General features: G+C 40.0%; 1 protein-coding gene across 1 annotated transcript in view; it reads right to left on the bottom strand.

The window, feature by feature from the left end:
- Nucleotides 1-23,462, bottom strand: part of adamts12 (ADAM metallopeptidase with thrombospondin type 1 motif, 12) — a 623,896-nt gene that overhangs the window by 234,145 nt on the left and 366,289 nt on the right. Inside the window, exons 11-12 of the mRNA XM_039750336.1 lie at nucleotides 18,651-18,796; nucleotides 610-779 (exon numbers count right to left, since the gene is read on the bottom strand). Of these exons, the coding sequence (XP_039606270.1) occupies nucleotides 610-779; nucleotides 18,651-18,796 (316 nt within the window). The remainder of the gene's footprint in view (nucleotides 1-609; nucleotides 780-18,650; nucleotides 18,797-23,462) is intronic.

Raw genomic sequence — 23,462 nt, 5'->3', positions numbered from 1 at the left:
TCAACATCTGCAGTAAGATGCTGCAGATGTTCTACCAGACGGTTGTGGCGAGTACCCTCTTCTACGTGGTGGTGTGCTGGGAAGGTAGCATAAAGAAGAAGGACGTCTCACGCCTGGACAATCTTGTTAGGAAGGCAGGCTCTATTGTAGGAATAAAGCTGGACATTTTGACATCTGTAGAAGAGTGACGGGCACTAAGCAAACTCCTGTCAATAATGACCACTTAACAGTGTCATCTCCAGGCAGAGGAGTAGCTTCAGTGACAGACTTTTATCACTGTCTTGCTCCACTGACAGACTGAGGAGATCGTTCCTCCCCCACACTATGTGACTCTTCAATTCCACAGGGGGAGTAAATGCTAGCATTATTCAAAATTATTGTCTGTTTTACATGCATTTTTATTACTCTTTAATTTTTTTTTTTTTTGGTATCAGTATACTGCTGCTGGATTATGTGAATTTCCCCTTGGGATTAATAAAGTATCTATCTATCTATCTATCTATCTATCTATTGGACTAAGTCGGTTAATAAAATGGATGTGTATTTTTGATAAAAAAGATATAAATTTAAACAATTATTACAGTTCTGCTTTATTAATATATGACTTACCACTGTTAAAAATAGGAATCCATTCATGAAGTTCATTCCGGTATGGCACAGTGTTAAATTCACTGCACTGCATTTCCCTGAAACTTGGTTTGTCCTCTTCACAGTCTTTGGGATTGCAAATTCGGTATCGCCTGCGCTCACCTGTGCAGTATTTACCACCAAACTGAGGGCTGAAAGAAAGAAAAGCAAAATTTCTGTATTTACATTTTGTCACGCACGTGCACATCAGAGGCAGTTGACGGCCCTCCCTAATGTCATTAATCCCGGATTAGTGAATATGAAGGCCGAGGGAGGTCCCTTAACCACAACACTAATAGCCAAACAACAAGAATACACCTGCATGGGGTATGCTTTGACCTTTTTAACTGACAGATTTCAGGTAAACTGCTAGGCCTTGAATGACTTGTCAAACTGAACAGGAGTGAAGTGTATTCTGAGAAAGCAGAAAGGTAAAGCAGGACCATAGTACGTTTTGTGAAACCAGTCTGTTTGCAGCTTCCCATAGGAATCGACCTTGAGTTTGTGTGGTAACATTCCTATGTAAAAGTTTTAGCGCAACCAAATTCTTTATATCATTGTCTATGACTTTGGTCTTACCTTTTGGCTCTGGTTACTTGAAATTGCTTTATCTACTTTTCCATTATGTTCTTTGATTTACGATTTTGGTTTCATGTCTTAGGCGTGTTTATTAGTGTATCATCTTCCAGCTATTGACCTTTGACTGTTACTAAAACTCAGATCCTCCACTGGATTCCATTATTTTTTAAATGTTGCTGGCACCCAGCAGAGTCAGTCCATCTCTAAAAAGTAAAAGTTTCAAAAGGCAAAAAGGAATAACGTTATGCATTGGGTTGAAGTTATGTGTATTTATGTTTCATTGTAGTTTTTGTTGTTTTATATTTTTCTGTTATAATATAATGTAATTATTTAGTATCGCTTTAAATGTCAGTCATTCAGTCATTGTCCAACCTGCTATATCCTAACACAGGGTCATGGGGGTCTGCTGGAGCCAATCCCAGCCAGCACAGGGCGCAAGGCAGGAACAGACCCCGGGCAGGGTGCCAGCCCACCGCAGGACACCCACACCCACACACCAAGCACACACTAGGGACCAATGCACCTAACCTGCATGTCTTTGGACTGTGGGAGGAAACCGGAGCACCCATGTAGACACAGAGAGAACTTGCAAACTCCATGGAGGGAGGACCCTGGAAGCGAACCCAGGTCTCCTTACTGCGAGGCAGCAGTGCTACCACTGTGCCACCCTGCTTTAAATGTACTTATGCTTATTGTTATTGTGGGTGGAGCCCCAGGAGGTGGGTGTACCCTCACATCACTGCTCCTGAGCCCTCCCTCTGGCTGTTCATATTGAGTGAGACAGCTCATGAGTAGCAAACATAATTGTTATAATATTTCAGCCAGGGTTCTTTCCCGGGCTGGGATTCAAATGCTCTTTTAATTTTAATCTTGCTCATATTCTATATTTAGAGTGCTGATTATTTAGCTTCTTTATATCTGTAATACTACATTTTTCTTTATGTCACTGTATCTGGACAATACTGTTATGAGTTTTATTCACATGTGCATGTTAACTGTGGCACACAGAGGCTCAGCAGTTAGAATTGCTGACCAAGCATTGGATTAGATAGCCAAAGACAACTGGAGGCTTGTATAGTCAGCTTAAACACAGGTTAGGGTATTTCTGTCCTCTATAAGCACAAACCTTCTTTCCTTCTTGGGAGAATGAGAATCGACATGTAAGCACTATGATATTTCTGTATTTTGTGGGAGAGGAATTCAGCCCTTGTTTGGAAACGAGAAGACCAGCAAATGAAGCAAGAACCATATAAAAGGTCTGGACAGTGGCCAGACCCTTCGAGGCTGTGCCAACAATAGGTGTTGGAAACCCTCCCAGCGTAGGGACGGAAAAAATGGCTGACTGTGTTGATCCAGATTCCCACCTGGATAAAGTTTGTCCATATGCCTCCCCGTCTGTAACTGCGTAAAACGTCAGTAAATGTAAGCTAAAAGATATTTTGTCTCATGTGATTCTTGTACCGCGTAATCACTATGGGAGGGATATCGCCTTTTCTGGTATATTATGATATTGTTTAATTATTTAATAAGCCACAATATTAAAAGAACACATTTCCAAGAGAGCTAATGCCTCTGCAGGAAACAATATCAATGTGTATTCTCTTGTATTCTCTGTGTTTTGCGGGTGGACGTCAAAGAAGTAGGGCCATCTGCTCATCACTGTCAAGGGTTTGCCCGCAGTCCTATGAAAGCTGAGGACAACCTACAGTCTTTGTGATTTATGGTGGTGTTTGAGTTTCTTTAGTGATTATTGCTCTCATATGTTTGTGATTCTTTTAGATTTTTTTTAAACTGTACTCTGTTTTATGACTTCAGCTCTTGGATTTCAGATTTGGATCTTGTTCATTTTTGGGACTCGAGTTATTTGCTGGAGTTATTTGTGAGTACTGCTCAATGATTCTGATTAATGAACTGTGTATTGGGACTTTGTTTTGCCTTATAAGCAGCTCCATTGTGTGTCTTTTTGTTCTGTTGAGCATTTCTTTGTATTTTTTTTTTTTAAACAAAAATCTTTGATTTATAAAGGTTCTTTGTTGCCCTTTTTTTGAGAGATTGAAGGTGCTCCTCCTCTATGTGGGTCTCTCCCTGTAACTCCCTGTTGAGATGTTTTTGCTAGCTTCCCATTTTGGGGCCTGCTCCTGATCAAACCACGCTATGCTGGAGTCAATGTTGCCCCTTCAGGGTAGACCAGGCAGCTTTGTGGCCAGCTCCTAGCTATTTTTGGAGGTCTCATCCATTTTTGCCTTGAAGGAAACTCGATTCATAACAAATAAAGAGTGAAAGCAAAAACTAAACTAAAACTCCAAACAACAAAGCCATAACTGTAATACTAAAGCCAACCTTAAACAAGCCGAAAGTCAAAAAAAATTAATCAAAGCAAAAAGGGCCAAGAGACCATAAAGAAAAAAAGTAAAGGGAAGCAGAATAAGAGAAGAAACAAAAAAGAAAAAAAAAATAATAAACCAATATGATTAACCAGATGGAACATGACTCACTGATTATGAAAATAGTTGGAATAAAAACCTGCCAGCATAGGGGTATGCCAGGGCTGAACTCAGGAACACTGGTTTGGCCATAAGGTAGGGTAGACATGCCCCAATACACCTTAGAGACATTGATGGTACAATGGCGCAGTGTTTCCTTGCTTTGACTCCCAAGTGTTAAGGGTGAACAAAGCAATCATGAAATAGTAACATGGCGTAGTCAATACCAAGGTGCTTAAAAAGCATGGAACTATACTATAATTATCACACGCACTCCGGTTATGGGATTTGCTTAGGGTCACACAGTGAGTGACAAGTAGGGCTTTAACTGGAGCTTTGTGACTTACTCAGTAAGCTGTGCTCCCTGCAGCCATTTAATGCAAATCCGAAAGTGCTGACAGACTAAACCTTAGCATTTGTGAAAATGTTTGAAATTCTAGCAAATTCAATTGGCATATACATCTCTTTTGATTTCTGCCTGTATTCATCAGCATAAAAATAAGGTCATACTCTTCAAATATGGCAGCATTTTTCTCATTTTATTATGTAACCTAACATAACCTCCTGAAACCCACAAGATCTAAATCAGGGTGACAGGGGCCAAAGCCAATACTGGTAACATTCAAGGCAAGGCAGGAATCAGCCTTGGATTATAGGCCACTTCATCACAGGATGACACAGAAGACACCCATTTGGTTAAAAAAAAAGATATTTAAAAAGGTGACTTGTTAGACATTTTAAAAAAGATCCATGAAATCTGTTTTGCTGTGAGAGTAACTTCTTTTAAAAATGATTTATTTATGACCTTGAGCAGAGGTTTGAGCAAGATCAGAATATTATATGCGGTACATTCCATGTTCAATAAACACATTCATCAAACTGAACACAGATACACAAGATTGGAAGGAAGATTCATTGTAAATGTGAACTGCAAGAGTACTGGGCCGGTTTTAAGATAATTTGTGATTCTGCTGAGAATGACAGCATTGGGCCATCCCAGATCAGAGAGCTTAAGATTAAAGCTCTTATCTTGTTCATCCAACTTGACATTTACAAAGCTTACCTTGGTGAAGTTCTGGATAAAAATGACTTTTTCAGAGATTAAGTCTTAATGTAATTTAATGTTTTGCTCCTGAAATATGTATGTTGAAAGTTCAGCTGCAGTAGATCATTTCCATGCAAATAGAAAGGTTATTATATAACAGAGCAAGCATGGTGCATAACTAAATGTGTCAATATGGAAGATATATACCAAGATATCTATTGACATTAAAAGAAATGAAGCACCAGACACCGAAGAAGCAGATAAGAAAAATCTAATAAAAAGATAAATATGTGGTCAATTTTAGCTATAATTATACTGGCTAAAAATGATTACTCTTTTACTAGGTAATTTGCTTTTTGGAGCACATGACAGGGTCTTCACCTCCTGGCAGCCCCTGTCTGCCCATAGTAGCAGATAAAGATGCTCCTGTGGCTACCAGCATCAATTACTCTCTTTCTCTCTGACACAGTGTACAGTCCTATGCCATCTTTGTAGCATACTCTCCTCAATCAATTCCTTGCCGGCTGGAGAACACTTCACAGTGTGTACATGTAGAGTATTTACGATGTAATATTCATTTTACGAACCTGTATCCAGGAGCCCCCAAAATGCATCTGCCACTATGTAGCAGGTTGTTTAAGACAGGACTCTTCACCAAAGAATGAGGGGGGTCTTCAATTCAAAGGGGCGATTCCATGTAAAGGGGCTTCCTGTTTGTAGACTACTTTCATTTTCGGGAGGTATTTAATTAAAAAGATTATAACCACAATAAGACATGCATTTTGTACACTATGAGCAAAATTGGATGATGTGGCATGTGAATTGTGTGACACAAGGAATGTGAGGTAGCATTAGTCTATATTCAATTCTCTTTAGAAGTGGGAGGTCTAAAAATCAAAAGCACACCTTGTGGGAAGGATTTAGGAGTTGTAGTGTACTTGAAACTATCGACTGACAGACAGGGTTCAGAAGCCATTAAGAAGAATGTTAGGTTATATAGCACCTTGATGTGTGGAGTACAAGTCCAAGGAGGATCTGCTTAACACTAGAATTACCAGAGCCTACGAAAAAACTTGTATATCCGGCCCACCTTAAATCCGTTCACACCATCTCCGCCAGCGTCTTTTGTCCTCTAAATGTGCTGATAAAGACAAGCTGCAAGCAGCCGGCTATTCCATCCCCCCACCGACTTCGAACGTGCACAAAATTCTCCCAGATCATGCCTTGATTGATTATCTGGGAGTGAAGTGGAGTTTTAGAGTGGAAATAATAGGTCACTATTTGGAACACATGCATCTCATATGTTTTCCGTTTCTACAGTAATCTGTGTAAACACATTTGTGAAACAGAAACGTTTTTCATATTTTAGTAGTAAATGACAAAATGTAGGCATAAACTATATAATGCACTGAATAAGCTCCTGATCTGACTCTAAGTAACAGTGCCAGCATACATTCACACCCGATCTGACGCTGTTTGTTTTCAAATAATATTGCATTAGTGCGATGATGTTTTCACATTGATTGTCTCTTTCTTTCAGATGTGTAATAGAAACCACAGCATAAAGAGCAGTGTGTACATTGTAACAGATACGCATGTTGTAAATGTAGGAAGGATGATCCCTGTGTGTGTGCACTGTTGACATTTGAATCTGATGATTGTATATAGCGCTGAACTTACTGCTCTGTACTATTCTGTCCTCTGCATATCCTGGAGTACAAAAGAAACAGCATACAGCAACATGTGGGGACTGGCAAGATCGGAGGAAAAAAACACATGGTCACTGATTACACACCGCAAGATGAAAGAAAGAGACAATATATGTGAAAACATCATCGCACTAATGCAATATTATTTGAAAACGAACAGCGTCAGATCGGGTTTGAATATACGCCCGATCTGACGCTGTTCGTTTTCAAATAATATTGCATGTACTGTGCGTTGAAACTGCTGCACTGAATAAGCTCACGCCTTCTGTAACAGCTCCAGTGTATATTCAAACCCGATCTGACGCTATTCGTTTTCAAATAATATTGCATTAGTGCGAAAACAGAAGCCCTCCCGCAAGAAACGTCCTCTCATATATAAGAACAACGCAGCTGCACCTGGTAGGGAGGGCTTCTATTTTCTCTGATCTGAGTTCACCTCTGTTATAGTGCGTCATTATTTGTAAACGGCATCAGATCAGAGGGGTGGTGGGGGTGTGTCTGGAAGCTTGAACAGCTGCACCAGGTGTAAAGGAGACAGATGGCATCATTTGAATACAGGATGAAGTCCGGCGTCATCCTGCCAATCACCTGTCCTTCAAAGAAACAGCACGGCTTATAGAGCTTGCCAACGCTACACTGTCCAGATCTAAACACTAGCGTGGTGTATGTGCCCAAAAAAAGTCTACCTGCATTCTTGTACCATTGCTCGCGTACTAAAGTGTCAGCAGGTATTTTTCGTGTCATTACATGTGCAATTTGTGAACATGTCAAACAGATGAAGCTCTGCATGTATACTTGTGCCTTTATGCTGTAGGAAGATAAGTAAATAAAGTAAAACTTTTCAGGGATGCCTGGGGCCATGACCCGGCCGGGACGCCAGGAGGGACGGAAGAGGGTCAGAGCCCTGCCTGGACCACGTGGGGTTTGCCTTCCGGGTTGCTTTGGGGCCACGGGTCAAGGGCATGGAAGCCCTTCCCTGTAGGGGCCCGTGGTCACCGCCAGGAGGCGCCCCAATGCTTTGGGACTTGTTTCCCCAGCACTCCCGCCACACCAGGAAGTGCTGGGGAAGATTTATGACGGCGCCGGAGAGCAGCCGGAGGACAGCCGGCACTTCCGCCACACTTGGGCGTGGCCAGAAGATTGCCGGGAACACCTGGGGCTCATCCGGGTCCTCCATAAAGGGCCGTCTCCATTCATTCGGGCTAGAGTCGGGTGGAAGAAGGACGAGGCAAGAGGAGTTGTGGAGGCGGCCCGAGAAGAAGGCATTGTGGCCAGGACTGAGTGACTGTTTTGGGGTTTGTGCACGTGACTGGGTCTTTGTGACCTAAGTATTGTAAATAATTTGTATAATAAACGTGTGGTGGTGTTTTAAAACAAGATGTCCGCCTGTCTGTGCCGGGTGGCGTTCACAAACTTTTAAAAAAGATGCTAACTTTGACAAGTACTATAAATTTACAATGGCTATTACAGACGCAAATCAAACGTATGCTTTTATTGTATAATATTAACAATAAGAACAGCTCACTACTCAAGATGCTAAGACTTGAACCCAGAACCTTCTGAATTGGAGTCAACAACTCAGTATACCACAACCAGTATACTACACAAGAAGTCAGGACAACATGCAACACTAACCTGATTTCTTTTTCTTCGGTTATAGTCTTGGAAAAAAGCGCATTTGTTCTGTTATACTTGTATCTTTTGTCAAAGTGTTTCTTTGATATTTGGGATTCAGGCTTCACACATTATACACTTCATGTCTACATTTTGTCAATTATTACTAAAACATGAAAAACATTTCTGTTTTAACGATGTGTTTACTGTGCATAGATCGTTGTAGACACGGAACACACATGAAAGGCAAGTGTTCCAAATAGCGATATAGTATTTATAAAAGGTGTCATTTTGCTTGACTTCTCACTCTATACAACTCTAAGCAACTGACACGCAGGTAAAACAGGCTTGAGCTGAGAAAACTGTGCGCCGGTAGGGGGTGTAATAGTAGGCTACTTGCTGTTTGCTGCTCATCAACACATTTAAAGGACAAAAGATACTGACGGAGAGGTGAGAAGCATTTTAAGGTGGGACGGATCTACGAGTTTTTTCGTAGGCTCTGGTAATTCTAATGTTAAGCTTTATAACGCACTGGTAAGGCCTCATCTGGAGTACTATGTGCAGTTTCTGTCTCCAGACTACAGAAAAGGACATAGCAGTACTAGAAAAGGTTCAGAGGAGAGCGACTAGGCTGATTCCAGGACTATAGGAGATGAGTTATGAGAAAAGATTCAAAACTAGACTTAAAAATTAAGTGGATAGGACTGGTGAGCTTTGTTGGGCTGAATGGCCTATTCTTGTCTAGATTATTATAATGTTCTAAAAGAGTTCTAATTTATCATTTAATTCATTATATATTGTTTTTCTCATTTCTCATCATTTATACTAGAATTGTTTCAACATGCTTATAGGATAACTCGGTATATTTTCTGTCTTCCTCATTTTTCTGCATAATCTCCATCCACTTGAATAGACTTGAACTTGAATAGCCGTCAACATCAAGTGACTCTGTGAGAACCCTAACTACAAAGAGGACTATTTCATTTATGTTAGGTAGAATGCCCAGAGGGGACTGGGTGGTCTCGTGGCCTGGAACCCCTGCAGATTTTATTTTTTTTCTCCAGCCGTCTGGAGTTTTTTTCTGTTTTTTCTGTCCACCCTGGCCATCGAACCTTACTCCTTTTCTATGTTAACTAATGTTGTCTTATTTTAATTTCTTATTTTGTCTTTTATTTTTCTTTTTTTCAGTATGTAAAGCACTTTGAGCTACTTTTTGTATGAAAATGTACTATATAAATAAATGTTGTTGTTGTTGTCTCGTGCCAGCAAAAAACAAGAGCAGGTATCCCATTTTTGTATGAATCTGAACTTTGTACTTGCAGCTTCTTCTTCTTCAAACTCCAGGCGGGCTACCATGTGCCTTTTACTAAGGAGTGGCTTCCATCTGGCCACTCTACCATACAGGCCTGATTGGTGGATTGCTGCAGAGATGGTTGTCCTTCTGGAAGGTTCTCCTTTCTCCACAGAGGACCTCTGGAGCTCTGACAGAGTGACCATCAGGTTCTTGGTCACATCCCTGACTAAGACCCTTCTCCCCCAATTGCTCAGTTTAGATGGTCGGCCAGCTCTAGGGAGAGTCCTAGTGGTTTCGAACTTCTTCCACTTACGGATGATGGAGGACACTGTGCTCTTTGGGACTTTCAAAGCAGCAGAAATTTTTCTGTTACCTTCCCCAGATTTGTGCCTCGAGACAATCCGGTCTGTGAGATTTACAGACAATTCCTTTGACTTCATATTTGGTTTGTGCTCTGACATGAACTGTCAACTGTGGAACCTTATATAGACAGGTGTGTGCCTTTCCAAATCATGCCCAATCAACTGAATTTACCACAGGTGGACAACAATTAAGCTGCAGAAACATCTCAAGGATGATCAGGGGAAACAGGATGCACCTGAGCCTAATTTTGAGCTTCATGGAAAAGGCTGTGAATACTTATGTACATGTTCTCAATTTTTTTATTTTTAATAAATTTGCAAAAATCTCAAGTAAACTTTTTTCACGTTCATTATGGGGTGTTGTGTGTAGAATTCGGAAGAAAAAATGAATTTAATCCATTTTGGAATAAGGCTGTAGCATAACAAAATGTGGAGAAAGTGATGCGCTGTGAATACTTTCCGGATGCACTGCACATGACTAGCAGGCAATAGAATACATTTTAAGATATTTGAAATCTCTTGTCCTTTGTGAACCTTCAGCAACTTTACTTGGTATCCTTCTGTGTCTGACCCTCTCTTGACTGAGCCTGCTTCCCAGACTCTATCATTTCACACTGACTTGCCCACCTTCTGCCTGCATTTATACATCCCACATTTGAAGGTGACTCCTTCAAAGTGCACCTCCTACACCTTTACTCCTCTTTGTGTGTCTCACACTCGCACTTCCACTTTCGTTCACATCACCAAAGCCAAACTGACCAATCACAGCAAAGCCAAGCTGACCAATCAGATTGCTTATAGGCTGGACACTCACACACAGCCGTGAGCGTTTTATTATATAGTAGATGAATAAATGTGATGATGGAAATTTTAAACAATGGGAACAAACAAAAAATTGGTTCACCATGCAGTCATTGCACCTTCAGAACAAAGTATGAAGCTTTACCGAACTTGGCATTGCCAATAGTTATTCAGTAGTTTAACTTATAAACATTAACTTATAAACATTTAATGCTTTGTGGCTGTGAAAGTATATATATATATATATATATATATATATATATATATATACTAGCTATGTAAGCCAGGGGTTCTAGAAACTATTGAAATCGTCATAAAAAAAATTGAACTGTAGAGATGTCAGGTAAATTAAATTGAAAGGAACTACTCTGGGCATCTCTCTCCCAGGAGGATTTATTTTGCCAATGTGCTTGCCTTGATTGTGCATTAGTGGTGGGAGGAAAAGTAAAATGGATACCATTTTGCAGATGTTAGTGGCTAAGTGACTTTGTCTTTCTTTTGAGGTTTCGCCTTCTGTTTTTACCGGCTAAGTGAATTTCTGTTTCCACGGAGTAGGAGCTCTTTATCCCGACTCCACCTCTCACTTCCAGGCCGGACAGACAAACACACACACTTTCACGCGTTGACGTTTATATATAAGATTTACCTCACTCTTCAAAAGAAGTAAGTTGCCAGTCTCCTGCAATGTGATTTCAGGAGATATCATTTATGCGTTACAAACATTATTAAGCTATTTTATGACAAATATGTGAAGCAGCTATATTCATGAAGTCTATGAATAACATTTATCTCAATTTAGGATGGATTGTTTAAAAAATACTTGTAAAATAGGTCTTAATGTAAACACTATGGTCTAAAAAACCTAAAAGCTTAATTATTGTGTCTTGTTTTATATTAGACTGCTGACATACAGGTTTGAATCCTGCAAATGCCAAAAGTGACTCTACTTCGTTGGGCCCTTGAGCAAGGCCCATAACCTGCTATTGCTTCGTCCTGGGTATGACGTTAATCTGCATCCAGCCCTGCATGTAGGCCCTTCAAACTGCAGGGAAAAACCTGGGGAATGGAGGCAGAATTGGCACTCCAGCCACCATAAAAACCTCACACTGTTCCACTCCATTCTGAACCAGTGTGGTACTGAGGTGTCACCTGTTGCATGGCCACACTCGGGTCCCAATCTGGTTGGTTTGGTTTGTCATGTGGTGGGTGCAGCAATGTGCTAACAGTGTGTGAGTGCTGACATAAAGTTATATTAATATGTTCATTATTAATAAAAAAATAATGCATTTTTACTTTTATGCTTTTTTGCATTAAATATTTTATTGGTAACAGTACTGTCTTGTTTGTCTTCTTGTTGGAGATATTTTGGTTTTGTTTAATTCATATGCTGATATTTTCAAACTCCATGTATAACATTATTTGGTACTTAAATACAGCACACATTCATTCATACGCCTGCTTCAACTATTAGGATAAAATTCGTCATTAGAATAATCCAGTGGTTCCCAGCCTTTTCCATGTCCTGCACCCCTAGCAAATGTTTGACTTCTGTTCACACCGCCTACAAAAGTGATACCATTTGAAGACAAAGAAGTTAAACTTATAATTTTGAACCCCAAATTAATTGTCATACAGTATCTGCAAGTGAACAAATTAAACAAAAAAAAAAAGCTTTTAACTCAGTGTATCAATTTTAAATATAAATCGAGCAATTTACCTTTACAAATCTCAATAATCTCGTACATGTGTCCCTCCATGAAGCTTAGACATGTAATTGTGGGGAGAGTATCAGATGGAGCATCAAGCACCATGAGAAAATGACACATGATCAATGATTGAGGGGTTTGGGGGATTGGAGACCCCTGTGAAGCAACGGGTATCGGTGCAATGAAACACCGCTGGCGAGCTTTGTCCCCTGATGACACCTGCACTGCTGTTCTAAAAACAGATGTGCCGCAAAGTTAAAATTACTGTGCTACTGCCAGGAACCCCAGCATGAGAGATGGGCTCATTATAAGCAACAGGTGTTGCATCCAATCCAGTCCCCCTCATGCCTCCCCAGCAAAAATATCAATCAGACCTCAAAATCAGTGACATTTCACAATCAGAGCTTGCACAGACATCAATAGTAGACCTCACCCATTTCTATGGATCATTGCAAAGCCCAAATTCCATTAGTTATCTGCCTTTATGAAGACTCCACTTGCAGCAAGGAATGCATAAGAACGCACATTTCCACGTCTTATTTGCAGGTGACAACTGCGTGTAAAATGCTTGATTCTTTTTAAATCATAGAACAGAAGCACTAACTAATAAATGATTTCCAAATGATGGCACACTGCATGACACTGATTGCACCACAATAAATTCAGACAACACACATCATTCAGTTTTGGTGAATTGAGATGCAGCCTTCCTGTTTTAATGCCATCTCACACCCTTTGGTTGGGAACCCCTGAATTAATCAGTTAATTGATAAAATAGTTGATAGATTAATTGTTCACAGCTCTATTTAAAATGCATATTATTACATCACACCATTTTACAAGGCTAGCAGCAAACCCACTATGAAACTACTGCCCTTTGATTTTTATTATCATTACTATTTTGTGTCCTGCGGTCATTGAAGTAAAAACAGGAATCTTACACGGTTTTGAATTCTGTTTTTTACAGAAAACCTTAGGTGTTAAGCATAACTGTCTTCTATATTTGTAAAAATAAGATCATCCCTACTGTGGATCTGCAGAAATAATATGGTTTCTTTCAACTGTCTGCCACTGCTACTACTCTATATTTCCATTTTACTATGGCAGTGCTTTTAAGCGTCTGCTATCTCTTCTAATCTGACACTTTAGGAATTGCTGCTATGTTCATAAATTATGTATTTCCTTGTGGAACATTTATATTCACATAGAATATAACCAGATCATCATCTGTCAGTTGAAGGTACTTCATACTTTTCTTTGTGTTCCATTTTCTAAACCAATAGATTGAATACAGAATCAAAGTAAGACCTGGTAATTCTGCAACAAAAGCAGGATCAGGGCCCAAATTTATCAAACATCTCAGAGTAGGCAAACTGTCCTAATCTCAGAGTGACGCACTTATGGTTCTAGTCTTAGCAGTAGGAGTAAAAGCATTTTATCAATTTTCCTGATTTAGGAAACTATTCCTAAATTCACTGGGATTTAGGAGAGCTTGGGAGCTTGCTAGGGGCTGCCAGAAGATGGTGTTCTGGTAGAGATCAGCACACCTTATTCAGAAAAGCAGAATGTTTGGTAAACGCTGGACAACAATGAACTCGTAAAAACATGCCGAGTTGAAACAAATTGATTATTTATATGACACACAGCTGTATTTATCGACAACACCTAATGACTCTAATGCTCTTGGCTCTCTGATCCTGAGTCTGACTTGTTTTTCAGAGTGGATGAGCAGTAATTTTCTCAAACTAAATAAGGAGAAAGCGGAAATCTTAATTATTAGCAAAAATGGATATGCTGTAGTGAGGGTATTAGAAATAAACTTGATCCCTTAGGTTTAAAAGTCAAGTCCAAGGCAAAGAACTGCAGGGTATCTGTTGACTTTGTCCTAAATTTTAAACCACATATTGATCAGATTACTAGGACTGCATTATTTCACTTAAAGAATATAGCCAAAAATTAGACCTCTCATAACTTTACAAGACAATGAACAATTAGTTCACGCTTTTGTTTCCACTCGACTAGATTACTGCAATGCACACCTTACAGGACCACCTAAGAAAGACATCAATCGGTTACAGTGCAGAACTAGAAAAAGAAAATCTGAGCACATCTCACCAGATTTAGCGCCATTATATTTAGTTACCAGTGTCATTTTGAATTCACTTTAATATACCACTAATGTTTTACAAAGCCTCTCCCCATATTTTGGAATGTCTGTCCCTTTACACTCCAAGTCATAACCTTAGATCTTCTAACAGTGGTCTGCTTAGAACTCCAAGAGCCAACCTGAAAAGAACTGGTGAGGCGGCCTTTTGCTGTTATGCACCTAAAATTTGGAATACTTTACCAATAAAAATTCACCAGGCTAATACTGTTGATCAATTAAAAAAAAACAACAAAAACCCATTATTTTAAATTGCCTTTTTTGTAGCTACGTTTTAGCTGTATCCCTATTAGTCTATATTTGCATTGAATTATCATTTTCCTCTGGGTTCTGCAATTCTCTACTAATCTGTACTATTATCAGCTGTTTTTTCCGGTTCTTCTGTGGTGGCGATCTGCGTCACCACCACCTGATCAAGGCACCATGCTGCCCCCCTGCGTTTACGAATCAAAAGGATTTAAAATTGGAGTACTACGACTCCTAAGGTGCTCTGATGTTCCAATGGAAGGAGGAAGTGGTGACAGTCTGTGTAAGCAGGCAACTGTAAAGATGGAAGTACATATGGAAGAAGGTATGCAGGATAGGAGATCAGAAGGATTTGGCCACATATCTGCAGGTGCACAAAAGAATGTGAGTGTAATTATCCCTCACAAATGTGAAGAAGACAAAACAACGCGAGTCACAGATTTCTAAGGGTTCATATTTGTTATTTAGGATGTGTCCCCCATGGCCCAAAAAGCTGGAACGTTTATTTAGGTGCTTAAGTGAAAACATTGCTTTTTGTTTAATTAACTTTTAGGGCAAATGCATTATTATTATTAAACCTTGATTTTTAATGATATTTTGTGACATTGTGCTGCCATTTTATTTTCTTGTTTTTCTCAATCGTGACACTGTTTTGAGGGCTGAATTGTATGGTGGAGATGCCATGGAGGAAGGACATGCATCTTGTCGGGGGTAAAGCATGGATTCTTGCCCAGACAGGAAGTCATAATGCATGCACTGGGCGAATAGGCATAACAAGTGCAGATCATTCCTCCAAACAATAGGTGGCAGTGTTCCTTAGGGCTAAACCCGATTAGGTTACCCACAGGGTGGCATGGGAGCTGTAGTCCAGAAATGCAGCCCTGTTGGGATTTTTGGGTACCACCAGAGGGAGCTGCCAGGGGAGGACTGCTCTGGTTTCCTAGCAACCTAGACGTGCTCCAGATGATCTGGGCATTACACTGCAAACAGTTCACGGGACAGATTTAAAAAAAGATTTAAACTGAGTCAGAGTCAGGAGCCAGCAGGCAACACTCTACGGGAGGTGGAAGGAAAGGATTTATTATATATTTGTGTATTGTGACTGATGATTCTGTAAGGAAAATGTTGGGGGTAAATGAAACCCTTTTTTATTGAACCTGGAATTATGTTGGGCATTATTGTGTCAGTGGTTTGGGTCTCACTGGCAAAACTCTTGTGGTTACAATGGGCACCTTCATATTGTCTGAATCATTGGTACTTATTGCTACTAATGTGACATGAATGTGGTAGGATGTGGGATGTTATCACACGTCATCTTGAAAAGATGCCAGGGCTCTCAGCAAGACATCCAAACTTTTCAATTTTTTCTTCAAATAAAGGGGATTCAGACACTTCATTTCAATTGATTTTGGCTTTTTGTTTGGTTTTTGGCGTCAGCATTTTGTTTTAACAGCTCTTCATGTATTCACTTTAATCATGTTTAGATCCCTTTCTCTTATACAGCTCCTGCTCACTGACATCTTTGCCATGCAAATAAAATGCATAACAATTTGCTTATATTGAGTTAAACAATAAATGCCTTTCATGTAAGGACTGAACTGCTTATTCTGTGTGGTGTCTCTGACTCTGCATTCTTGGTGCTAGGTACGACATACAGAATGTGAACCGAAACAAACAGTGTTCTGCATATAGATAGACAAATACTTTATTAATCCCAAGGGGATGATAAATTATATCTAAACATACTGTATGAGCCTTTTATGTAAGAGGCACACAATAGTATTCACTTTGATGAACAAGTAGTATGCTGCAGAAAAAAAACGGTCAAAACAAAAAGTACAAATCCTTAATTACAGAAACTCTGAGCGTGACCTTTATATCTGACAAAAGGTCATAGGTTTTAGAGCAAAAGCAAAAAACATGTGACTCTGCAATAAAATGTCTGCCTAAAAGAATGTGCACTGAAGCCTCCACTCTGAAATGGGACACACTTGTCAAATTTATAAGGATGAAGCACCTCATGCCATCAGTGAATCTAACTGTAGCCTAAAAAGTGAAGCATCTTATAAAGAGAACAGAGTATGTAAGTGTGTGTATGTGTGTTTCTGAACACCTGACCATCACACATATATGAGCTTGTTGAGCATCCTATATTAAAACCTTTAGTATTAATATGGAGTTAGCCCCACTGTTGGATGACAAGATCTGACTCACAATCGGCATTCCAATTCACCCCAAAGGTGCTCAGTAGGATTGAGGTCAGGATTCTGGACAGCAATATACCAAAATGTAAACAAAATAAACAAAAAGAAAGGGGAGTAAAACTTATATATTAATAGGGGGAAATAATATTGTCTGTCACGTTATGTGGTCAACACAGTAGGACAGCGGTTAGCATAATATGCATAATATGTCACAATAATATGACCAGAAATGAAATGTAATTATAACATAAGCAAGTAAGGATGACTGGGAACACAGTCATTAACAGTTCCTATGTTGTTTCCACTAAAGTGGAAGAAGACATTACAAGAAAGCACTGACTTCTCTTCTAACCCACAGAACAAAACACCAACCCTTCTGCTTAGTCCTCTCTACAAGCCGAGGAGCAATCAGGAGTTATGTACACTACATGGCCAAATATTTTTGGACACCTGACCATCACAGCTATAAGCTTGTAGGATAACCCATTCTAAAACCATGGGAATTAATATGAAGTTGCCCCCCACCATTATGGCTATACTAGCATGACTCACTTCAGCAAAGGCTTTCCACAAGATTTTGGAGTTGTGTCTGTGGGAATCTGTGCCCATTCAGCCAAAAGAGCATCTCTGAGGTTAGGTACTGATGTTGGACGAGAAGACCTGGCTCACAATTGGTATTCCAGTTCATCCCAAAGGTGTTCACTAGGGTTGAGTGTGCAGTACATGACTCCCTCCATGTCTTTATGGACCTACCTTTACGTACATGTGTACAGTCATGATGAAACAGAATTGGACTTTCAGCAAACTGTTGCCACAAAGTTGGAAGCACACAAATGCCTAAAATGTCTTAGTATGTTGTAGTGCTCTTCACTGGGACCAAATCCTAAAAAAACAACCCCAGACCATTATCCTTCCTTCACCAGACTTTACAGTAGGCACTATGTAATCCAGAAGATACCATTCTCCTGGCAGCTCAGATTTGTCCTTCAGATTGTCAGATAGTGAAATATGATTCATCAGTCCGGAGAATACATTTCCACTGTTCCAGAGTCCAACAGTAGGACACTTTATGCCACTCCAGCCAAAATCTGGCATTGCATATAGTGATCTTAAGCTTGTGTGCAGGTGCTTAGCCATGGCAACGCATTTCATGAAGTTCCCAGCACATGTTTTTTGTGCCGTTACTACTTCCAGGGGAAGTTTAGAACTCTAGGGTGAGTGATGCCACAGAGAATAAGCAATATTTACTTGCTATAAGAATGCACTTCAGCACTTGGCAGTTGTGCTCAATGAGTTTGTGTGATCTTCCAATTCATGGCTGAGCTACTGTTGCTCCTAGTCACTTCCATTTCATAATAATAACACTTACAGTTGACCGAGGTAGTAGAGCAGAAATGTCACATACTGACTTGTGGTAAAGGTGGCATCCTAAGACAGTGCAAAGTTTAAAATTACCGAGCTCTTCAGTAAGACCCATTCTACTGCAGTGTCTGTCAGAGGAGATTTCATGGCTACATTTTTGATTTTATGCACCGGTTAATAATTTGGAGTGGTATCCACTTACAGTACTTTCGGTCATTTAGTGCAACTCAAGAAACACAGACATTGCAAAACTAAAAGACATTGTGATATAATGATCTTTAGAGTTGTTTACTAGAATATAACAACTTTTTAATTGCCAAATCCAATAGGCTGTTATATTGTTTCATTAATAATTGTGGCTTTTACAATTGGCAGCACATAAAGACATCTTATAAGCTACTAAACACAGAACAAGTAAAGTATATTTTAGAATTTGCTCAGAATGTCTTCTCACCTAGGATTGTTGCACAACCTCTCCGCGCTCTGAATTCCACTTCCACAGGTCCGTGTACAGTGTGACCAGGAGCTCCACTCGCCCCAATTGCCATTCACAGTATCAGATCGCTTACCGACTGCAACGCATTCTCCAAAAATACACCACTAGGAGAAGAAACAATGAGAAAGTAGAGATAAAATAAACTGTTCCAGTCCTACAGTACTTATTAAAAATTTGCCTGTTCAAATCTATTTGAATAAAATGAACTTTTGTAATTTTTACTCAATTTCTGTTGGCAGTGTCATTATATTAAAAAGGTACAGTATTATGTTTGAGGACATGGCTGATTTGAGCGGTTTAGAGCACTACATAAAATCTGAGCGACTAGTGCTGACTGTGGTGAAGCATGTTAGGGGTCTGAAATGGTGGTAGACCTTTTAAATAAAATCAGTGAAGCCCAGGTTTAGTGGGTTTGGGGGCACGCAGCTGGAAAGCTTTGTGGCTGTGGGGTGAGGAATGGGGAATTTAGCTGACGCGTGTGCATGTGCAAATGCGATCGGCTTGCTTATTGATGCTCCACTGGTCTTTAAGTAAAGCACCTGCACCCATAGAATATAAAAAGTGTCTGAGTAGGATAGAAAGGTAAATGAAAGAAAAGATAGGAGAAGGAGATCACAAAAGAAAAGAGAAATCAAGATTGATGGTTCAGGAAAGAATAACAAGTAGAGTGGGAGTGTAAGCCGATGAAGTGGACAGGAGGCCTGGCGGTTTGGTGGCCCTATAGGGAGCAAGAGTAACAACGCTGCAGGGGCAAATTGCTTCTGCTGAGCACTGTGAAGAGCAGGAACAGCTGCTGGCTTCAAGGGTCTCTCTGCAAACTCTGAGGGAACATGGTGGTATGACGGAGCCCTGATTTGGTTATCCCAGTGGTAACTGGCTGAGATGAATGGGACAAAGGCTAATTGAGGGATATTTTCATGCCTGCCGGTGTCTCAGTTCCACTAAGAGGTCCCAATCGATATATACTCAGCAAAAAAAGAAACGTCCCTTTTTCAGGACTGTGTATTTCAACAATAATGTTTTAAAAATCCAAATTACTTTACAGATCTTCATTGTAAAGGGTTTAGACAATGTTTTCCATGCATGTTCAATTAACCATAATCAATTAATTAACATGCACCTGTGGAATGGTCGTTAAGACCTTAACAGCTTACAGAAAGTAGGCATTTAAGGTCACAGTTCTAAAAACGCAGGACACTAAAGAGACTTGTCTACTGACTGTGAAAAACACCCAAAGAAAGATGCCCAGGGTCCCTGCTCATCTGCGTGAATGTGCATTAGGCATGCTGCAGGGAGGCATGAGGACTGCTGATGTGGCTAGGGCAATAAATTGCCATGTCCACACTGTGAGACGCCTAAGACATCGCTACAGGGAGACAGGAAGGACAGCTGATCATCCTTGCAGTGGAAGAGCCCGGATCTCAATCCCATTGAGCATGTCTTGCACCTGTTGGATCGCAGGGTGAGGGCTAGGGCCATTCCCCCCAGAAATGTCCAGGAACTTGCAGGTGCCTTGGTGGAAGAGTGGGGTAACATCTAACAGCAAGAACTGACAAATCTGGTCCGGTCCATGAGGAGGAGATGCACTGCAGTACTTCAAGCAGCTGGTGGCCACACCAGATACTGACTGGTACTTTTGATTTTGAGCCTCCCTTCATTCAGGGACACATTGTGAAACATTTTTAATTTGTCTTATGGTGTTGACTCTTTTAGTGTTCATACAAATATTTACACATTAAGTTTACTGAGAGTAAAAACAGTTGAAAGTCAGAGGGCGTTTCTTTTTTTGCTGAGTAATATTTATTGATTTCAACTCCCATGAAGAGCTCTTTTTTATAGATCATTTATTTATTGAAGAATGCACTGGTTTGCTTTGATTTTTATTGTACCCACTGTTTTGCGTCCTTATTGTGCTAGTCCGGCATTTCCCAACCTGTGGGCTGTGGTGGTAATGCAGGTGGGCCATAGACAACCCCAGGTGAAACCCTAACCCGCCCCACCATTCACCACTATGAAGATTGTGCTTGATTCACAGCACCAGCACTGCAGGTAGATCACAGCCGATCCTGGATGACCTTCTCAACCCCAGCGCTGATGATTGCTTCTCTTACCAAGGAGGAAAACCATTGACAATTCTGCTTGACGCATCAAATGTTCTGATTTTTATACATGATTTTGATTTGATTTGATATACTTTATTAATCCCCAACAGGAAATTTTCTTTATGCATTTCCTTTGAGAGTCAGAGCATGGGGTCTGGCATTATACAGCACCCTGATGCTCTGGTGATTGGAGAGAAACCCCAACACTTTGATGATCGATTCACTGAAGGGGGATTACATCTCCCCATGAATTGTACTAAATTCACAAAGGAAGACGTCATGGGTGGGTCGAGAACACACTGGCATTTAAAAAATGGACAGATTATGACATCACAAAGGTTGGGAAGCACTGTTACTATAACTAGTACTATTAAATTAATAGTACTGTAACACTATTGACTATTGATGTCCAGGGAACAGAAGGATGCCAGGCTGTGGGCAACCCGAGGCATCACACTGCCTTGAGATGCAATAAAATCTTGTGCTGTCAAACTAAACATTCCCATATGTTAATAAAAAGTAATGCATTTTCAAGCTTCAGTTGCCATAAACTGAAATATGACTCATCATTAACTATACATCAAGACTGATGAAAACGCTTTGAGCCTGACCTGTTCAGAGAAACATTAACATGTAACATTATAAATATTTTAAATATGCATTTTGTGTCTTTTAGTCATGCTGTACTTGGAATTCTTGCACAGAGCATTGGGCTCTGAAGTGGCTACCAAGAATAAATTGAACTAAACTGAAATATACTAGAACGGCGGTTCTCAACCTGTTGGGTGCGCCCCCCTAGGGCGTAAAAAAGTGAAAAAAAGAAAACAAGAATCGAAAATATGAAAAATACATCTATTGAAGCAAAAACAAATTAACTTAAACTACATTCTGATACTAGAAAAATAAATATAGAGTTAGATAAATGTTGATAAAAGTTAAGTAGGTATAATAAAACTTGTAGTTGTGTATCAGCAGCAAAAAATATCGGAATAAATTTCATTAGGGTTTCAAAATAACGTTAGGGGGGCACGATTAAAAGTGTTATGAAAACTCGGGTCCCAAAAATTTAATGGTTGAGTAACGCTGCACTGGCAATAGAGTCACATCAATTATGTTGAGTGATTAACAGCTTGACTACTGTTGGACTTTGTGTAACTTAAAGAAAGTTTGAGGGATGATTTTCTACAAGTTGATCTAAAAGGCTAAACTTGTTGTGAAAAAATATTTCAAAAGTTACACTGGAGACAAGTTGCTTTATAAACTTGCTTATGGACCTTCCTGTTTTTTGCTTACATTTCTTCAGTGCTACCTTCATTTCTTAATTTCTTAAAACAGACTATGATATGAGGCAGATTCTGATGGAGGCATATTACCGTGTGGAGAATAACATTTAAACAGGGATGATATCATATCTGATGAGGGACAAACAAAAGTTGGAATATATTTGACAAAACATACAAACAAAAGGGACACTGGATACTTTTAACTTTCTCCATTTCCATACATACAATATAAGCCAGTTACTGTCCATTCAGTAGTTATGCTCTGCTGGGATCTTTCAACATTAACGTCTGTGATTTATCATCAATTGTATGGGTGGGTAGCGTCAGTCCTGGAGGGCTGTAATGGCAGTTTTTGTTTCAACTCAGTTTCTCAATTAGAAATCAGTTGTTGATGTGGAAGCACTTACTAATCAAGCAACGCTTCATTTTAGTTGTTTCAGTTGTTGAGATTCTGAAACCCGTGGCAGACGGCCGGGGCCCTTATCTGGCCGAGAGGCCCTGATTAAGGAAGGACTGGGGGAGACAGTATTTCCAGGACAGTTTCTCCTCAAAACCGACAGAGGGTAGCCCCCTTGGTTTCCTGGGGGCGCATTAACATTTGGATGCACTTCCGCCACACCCGAAAGTGCGGCTGGAATAAGCTCATTGGGCACCAAAGAAGGGGCTGGTCGCCAGAAGTCAATAGCCAGAGTCGGGATGAAGTTTGCCCAAAGGAGTGGAGGGAAATAAAGAGAGAGAAGAAGAGAGTATTGTGTTGTGCTGTGGTTGTGGGAAATGGGGGAAAGCGTTTCCCACGAGGGAAAAAGAAGAAAAAATAAAAGCGCGTGCTTATACTTGTACCTCTGCGTGTGTCTGTGTTGGGTTTGGGTGGCGGTGTGCTCGCCTTGTGGTCCACGACCCTTACTTTTATATTTTAGTCTTAAACAGCTGCATTCACTGTGTTTAATTGATCCTTATTAGCAATACAATGCAGACGACCAAGAAAGCAGCAGTTCTCCATCTAAATTGTTTCCATGTACACTTGTGTGTAATACATTGTGAACTACAGTATCTGATTTACTGTAAAATAACATATGGGGAAACTGAACAGATAAAAAGGTGAAGGACTTATTTAGGAAGGAATTATTTGTTCATTTTAGGCTTCAAATAATTTGGACAGAAAAGAAAAACAAATTAAATATGATGGAAGAATGTCCTGACATTACAGAATTAAACATGAGCAAGCCGTAACATTAAATAAGATCTTCTATTGACAAGGATTGTTTTTTAAATAAGAAAACTGGCTTGGAACAAAAGCAAAACCCTGCAGCCATGGGAATTACTGTTAGGCTTACCCAGATAATGTAATGATCAGTACTGAAATGTAGAATGAGTCATATTTATAG

Source organism: Polypterus senegalus, chromosome 4, assembly GCF_016835505.1.
Source record: "Polypterus senegalus isolate Bchr_013 chromosome 4, ASM1683550v1, whole genome shotgun sequence".
NCBI lineage: Eukaryota > Metazoa > Chordata > Cladistia > Polypteriformes > Polypteridae > Polypterus > Polypterus senegalus.
The sequence above is the reverse complement of the archived record's forward strand: the minus strand, read 5'-3'. Positions and strand labels throughout refer to the sequence as shown.